This window comes from Miscanthus floridulus, chromosome 16 (assembly GCF_019320115.1).
Source record: "Miscanthus floridulus cultivar M001 chromosome 16, ASM1932011v1, whole genome shotgun sequence".
Classification (NCBI taxonomy): Eukaryota; Viridiplantae; Streptophyta; class Magnoliopsida; order Poales; family Poaceae; genus Miscanthus; species Miscanthus floridulus.
In genome coordinates, this window is record NC_089595.1 from 114,806,967 (window position 1) to 114,813,289 (window position 6,323).

At 47.8% G+C, this 6,323-nt stretch overlaps 1 protein-coding gene across 1 annotated transcript; it reads right to left on the reverse strand.

Annotated features, from left to right (window-relative positions):
* Positions 1-3,935: 3,935 nt before the first annotated feature.
* Positions 3,936-6,019, reverse strand: LOC136511555 (3-ketoacyl-CoA synthase 4-like). The gene has a single exon (XM_066505600.1). The coding sequence runs from the start codon at positions 5,718-5,720 to the stop codon at positions 4,158-4,160; it is 1,563 nt and encodes a 520-aa protein (XP_066361697.1). The 5' UTR covers positions 5,721-6,019; the 3' UTR covers positions 3,936-4,157.
* Between the last annotated feature and the right edge of the window lie 304 nt (positions 6,020-6,323).

The window sequence follows — 6,323 nt, forward strand, 5'->3', positions numbered from 1 at the left end:
AGATGTAGCCACAAGAGATGAGATGCACATGCAAATAAAGTATTCAATAAAGGAAAACTAACAGCCAACCTAAACACCAGCTTATTTTTGCATATTTGCATACGCTGCCTTGAGATGACATGGCTCAGCGTACCGTCGGCTGCTGGCTGGCTTATTAACCATGCTCTTAAAGAGCCGAGTGCCGAGTGCCGACACCGCCGCCATCCAGCAGTGTCCAGCTCCATCCGCTACATGTGCGCCGTACGGGGTACGTACCTGCTGCATAGGGATGAAAATGGTACGGATATTTTTCGACCGTATTCAAAACCGAATTTGTTTAGAGGGGTTGAGATATGTCCGTATCTGAGTCCGGATATCCAACATCCGATACCGTATCCATATCCGAATACTCAAATCGCATATTTATGATGTCGATATCCAATCGTATCCTATCCGACATAGTTGACACTATCCGTATTCGAATCCGAATCCGGACAGAAATATGAAAACAAATGTAATATCGGTGATATCCGTCCGTATCCTATCCGTTTTCATCCCTACTGCTGCATGCAGTTTCGTTCTGCAAATGCACCCATGCACGCACGCCTGACTGAGCCGCACACGGAGCAGTGGCACACAGGCGATCGAGTACGTACGCACGAGTGCACGACCAGTCACGCACGACGTACTACCAGTCGCCGTACACCGGGCCCCAAACTGCACAATCATCTTAAGCACCTCGGTCCTAAAATAAGTATACGTACGTCTCGCGGCTTAAGATCAGCTAATTTCCAATTTAACTAAATTTATAAAAAAAATAATGACATGTATTTTTAAATAGATTTACTATAAAAATACATACATAGCATGTGATTAATCTAATAATGCTTCTTTAGTATAGTACGTAAACACTAATATTCTTTTTATGTATTGAGTAAAATTTAATATTGGTCGACTCTTCAAAACATAAGGTGGCCGTTTATTGTTGGACGAGCGAGTACACATTTCACATCAAAGATTTAGTATATATATATATATATATATATATATATATATATATATATATATATATATATATATATATGGAGAGGCTATTCAGCAGCCGGCTATAAAATAAGTTATTCTGTAGCCACCTCTATTTACCATAATTTTATATACTAATTTACCATAATGTCAATACATATTTACAATAGTTGGGTTACTATAACACATGAGAATATTTACCATAACGTTATAGTAAACCACTTAGTAAGGAGTTACTGTAAATTAATATAGTAATTATCGTAACTCAAAGTGGCTACAGAATAAGTTATTCTATGGCCAGCTACAGAATAGTAGTTCTATATATATATATATATATATATATATATATATATATATATATATATATATATATATATATATATATATATATATATATATATATATATATATATATATATATATATATATATATACTACCTCCATATTGATTTAGTATATATAATACTACCTTCATATTTTTATAAGGCACACATGTATATATATCAAGATTGAGATTTGAAATTTTTTGACTAATAATTTAGTTTTACAATTTCTAACTATTATAATATATACTTGATACGGTTAGACTTATACTCAAATATACTATCCATTTTTCATAAATTTATAAACATAAAAGGTATGATATAAATAAATAGATAGTCAAAGTGTTATTTAGATGATCATGCCATGTTAAGTTGCATCTTATAAAAGAAAACGGAGGTAGTACTATATCAGCGGCCTCAGTTGTTTTGTTGTCGCAAGCTGTATTGCCCGGTCTAGGTCTAATTTTCTTTATCAATACATACCCGTGGGGAGTGACCATGTTAACATATTTATTGATATATGTACTATACCTTGTAGTACTACTACTGTCAGTATATGACATCTCGCGCACGAAGAGAAGACGTAAGTGACTAGTGAGGAGATGAATTGTCCTGTTCGCTTGAATTTATCAGCCCGGCTTATCATCTATGATATAATGTTTTTCTCTCACAACAAAACAACATTAGCTGACTTATGAGCCGTAAAAACCATCAGCCGAACAGCCGGTAGAAGTCTTGCTAAAAAATTAATCCACCTATTAGCCTTATGTTTTAAAATAGACTAGAGCTGATTTTAATTAATTTTTAGCTACCTAACAATTAACCTTTGGTATCTAACTATTATTCATGACCACACCACAAACCAGTTGAAGCCGAATAGCTGGTATTATCCTTGAACCGTTCATCACAGATCTGGGTGGAAAGCGAGTTAGCTCAGACACACGGCCCGCCTGGCGGTATTGGGCTCCCCCCATCACTTTCAGGGCTTGGGTTCTATTTTCGGACCTCACTCTGGCCCAGTCTTAGAATCCTTGGCAAGTGCAGATGGGCTGGGCCTTTGCTAAACCGGAAAGTGAGACTGAAGCGCTAGGGAGGCACATGTTGAGGTTCAGGTATGGCAGCTTTTATTATATTATTCATATATGGCAGTATTTTGAGGTTCATATACGGGCCATAAAAAGATGAACCTCAATATTCATATATATAGCAGCTTTTACATCCATATATAGCAGCTTTTATATTTGCTAAAAAAAAGCAGCTTTTATAAGCAATCGTCGATGCTATACTGGCATCAAGTTGAGGTTCATATATGGGCGGTATCTTGTTTTATGGGCACGTATCGTGTAGTTAGACACACAAGGCACCTAGTCGAGGCAGCTTTGTTAGACTAGATGGCGAGATGGCGCCCGGTGTCCTTTTTAATTACTCCTGACAGCTTCAGCAAATTACACACCCTTCCAAATTAAATCCTACTCGTAGTAGTAACCAACGGATGTCGCTTGGCAGCATTAGCAGTTGTCCTGCATCATTGTTTGCTTGGCAGTTGGCACGGTGTTCGCTTCAGGTCGTGTTTATTTCGCGAAAATCCGGAGATTTGGTTACTGTAGCAATTTCGTTTTTATTTAGCAATTAGTGTTAAGTTATGGATTAATTAGGCTCAAAACGTTCGTTTCGCGATTTCCAACCAAACTGTGCAATTAATTTTTTTTCGTCTATATTTAATGCTTAATGCACGTATCGCAAGATTCAATGTGATAGCTACTGTAGCACTTTTTGGGAAAAGTTTTTGGAACTAAACGTGGCCTCACTTACCACTGGCTGGTTTCTGAGTACTTCAATCCATAAGAAAATAGAGTACTTGATTAACACATTTGGCCAGACAAGATGACACATCGGAGTTGGAGAGAGGGCCCGTACTATAACGTGGCCCAGCAGCCAGCACAAGGAACATGATGCTCAGTTTCATCTTTGACCAAGGGTCCAGAGGCGGGGGGCCATGGCTGTATGCACGGCGCTGATGAATATTTTAGACTTCAGTTTAACAGGGAATATAACTGAACAAACTGACAGAGAGAAGTAAAACAACTTGTGTGAACAAAATCACCTCTCAGAGATTAGGAATTTAACAAGATAATCTGTTGAAGGAAAAAAAAAACAGCTATAATGCATACATCTGCTCATCAAAGGCAGGCCAGTGATATACATAGGGCATAGTTAAAAAGAGCAAGAGCAAGATTTCCAATTGAACACGACAAACAGAGACTCGATCGATCCGTCCATCGGCACACTCAAGACACTTCTTTTTGGTAAAATTAAGAGGAATGGACCCTCTTCCTCTGTAATCCGGAGCCTGGACCACTAGCTAGTAGTACCGGTAAATGACAATCAGCTGGCAGCAATGGCTGAACAGACAAATGTACATACAGCAAATCAACAATCATCAGCACTACTCAAGCTTACCACAGGTTCAGGTGCAGCGACAAGCTGGGGGAGGGGGACCATGCTCTCGCTCGGACTCGGACCGGATGATCCATGAAGTACACACCAAAGACCCGATGCTGCCGAACACTTGGTTACACAACTGAACAGAGCAGAGGACTAGGAGGCCTGTCCAGGGAAAGCCTAGAGATTCTTCCAATGCAATCATTCATGTCCAGGGAAAGCAGCCCCGCCCTCGCCCCGTGTATACGGAGTATGTCACTACACACCACTAGCCAGCCAGGTGAGGATTTGAGGCTAAGATTTCTGTGTCCATGGATGGATGGATGTGTGGAGTGGACTGGAGGAGAGGAGGCGGGGTGGGATACAGAACAGAACAGATACTACTAGGGACTATTGCTGCGGTTTGTGCGTAGGGAAGCCGTCGACGAGCTCCACCGGGTAGCGGTCAATGCAGTCCTCCCAGGGGTTGTCGGGCGACGGCTTGACGTTGCGCAGGGCGTGCCACACGGCGCTGTTGCACTTGAACCCGCTGCCGAAGGCGATCTGCCAGATGCGGTGGCCACGGCGGACGCGGCCCTTGGCCTCCATGTAGGCGAGTTCGTACCAGATGGAGCTGCTGGAGGTGTTGCCGAACCGGTGGAGCGTCATCCGGGACGCCTCCACGTGGGCGGGGCTCAGCTGCAGGTTCTTCTCCAGCTCGTCGATCACCGCGCGCCCGCCCGCGTGGATGCAGAAGTGCTCGAACGCCAGCTTGAAGTCCGGGATGTAGGGCTTCATCTTGGCGCTCAGCAGCTTCTTCGCCACCAGCGTCGCAAAGAAGAGCAGCTGCTCGCTCACGGGGAGCACCAGCGGGCCCAGCGTCGTGATGTTGGTCTTGAGCGCGCCGCCCGCGATGGCCATCAGGTCCTTGGACAGCGACACGCCGGTCTTGCCCTCGCCGTCCTGCTCCTGGTACACGCAGTTGAACGCCTTGTCGTCCGCGCCCTTGTGCGTGCGCACCACGTGCCTCAGCGAGTACTTGGCGCGCCGCCGGTCCGCGCCGCGACTCGACAGCAGCACCGCCGCGCCGCCCACGCGGAACAGGCAGTTCGGGATCAGCATCGACTTGCGGTTCCCGAAGTACCAGTTCTGGGTGATGTTCTCCGTGCTTACCACCACGGCGTAGGTGCCGCGGTGCACCTGCAGCATGTCGCGGGCCAGGTCCACGGCGATCACGCCGGCGCTGCACCCCATCCCGCCGAGGTTGAAGCTGCGGATGTTCCCGCGGAGCTTGTACTTGTTCACGATGATGGCCGACAGCGACGGCGTGGGGTTGAAGAGGCTGCAGTTCACCACGAGCACGCCAACGTCCTTGGGCTTGACGCCCGTGGACCTGAACAGGTTGTCGAGCGCGCCGAACATGACGGTCTCGGCCTCGGCGCGGGCGTTGGCCATCGTGGGCTGCGGCGGGATCACGTGCATGGCCTCGGGGGCGTACGTCTCCTCGCTGAGCCCGGACCGCTCCAGGATCTTGCGCTGGAACTCCAGCGCGTCCTCGGAGAAGCCGCACAGCTTGGAGTGGCGCATGAACTCCTCGAACCGGACCTGGAGGTGGGCGGGCGGCTTGTAGCAGGCGAAGTCCACCAGGTAGACGGGGCGGGGGCGGGTGAGCACGTACACGGTGGCGCCGAACACGAGCACGGCGGAGAGGACGAGCACGGACACGAGGTTGTACTGGAGGTGGAGCCACAGCTGCCGCAGGTCGTCGGGGTCGGTGGGCCTGGCCTCGAGGAGGACCACGGCCATCAGCGGGAGCAGCATCAGCGTCAGCAGGTGGGTGATGAGGTAGTGGTACCCCAGCTTAACGTACTTGAGGTTCACGCTTTGGAGGAAGTCCGGCAGCCGCCGGTGAGGCGGCGTCGCGGCGGCCGTGGCCGCGCTCGCCGCCGATGGTGGGGCGGCGCCTCCGTTCATCGTTCCTCAGCCCGCCCGCCTAGATCTGGAAAGCGAAGTGCGAGTCAAAGACGGGGTATGCGTGGACTGGCTGGATGGATCCTTCCCGTTGGTGGTGGAGGCGTTGCTGGTCTCGTGGTCGCTGTAATCGTGGGGTGGAGATAGTTGCGCGGCGGCCGAGAGGAGCTGGCGGAGGGCGCAAGGTGGGGATGCGGGGAATGGGCGTGGCCGCCGGAGACGGGAGCGAATCCGGCGGCGGCGGCGTAGGACGAAGCGGGGACGGGTTGTTGCGGAGAGGGAGAGGGAGAGGGAGAGGGGATAAATAATGGCAAGGGGTGCGCGACGAGGAGGGGGTTTTGCCCAATTTTTTATAATTTAGCTCTTTTTTTAAAAAAAAAATATGTTTGACCTGTTGCGCGACGAGGAGGGGGTTTTGCTCAATTTTTTATAATTCGACTCTTTTAAAAAAAATATATGTTTGACTTCTTGGAAGACGTAAACTCATCCACGACTCTTTGGGTCGGCGGCAGGACTCGTGATGCCGAGATAACACGTCTCGGCGCCACGGATTTTGATTTCGATGTGGTGTTGACGTGACCGGTACCTCAGCGCCAGAATACATGG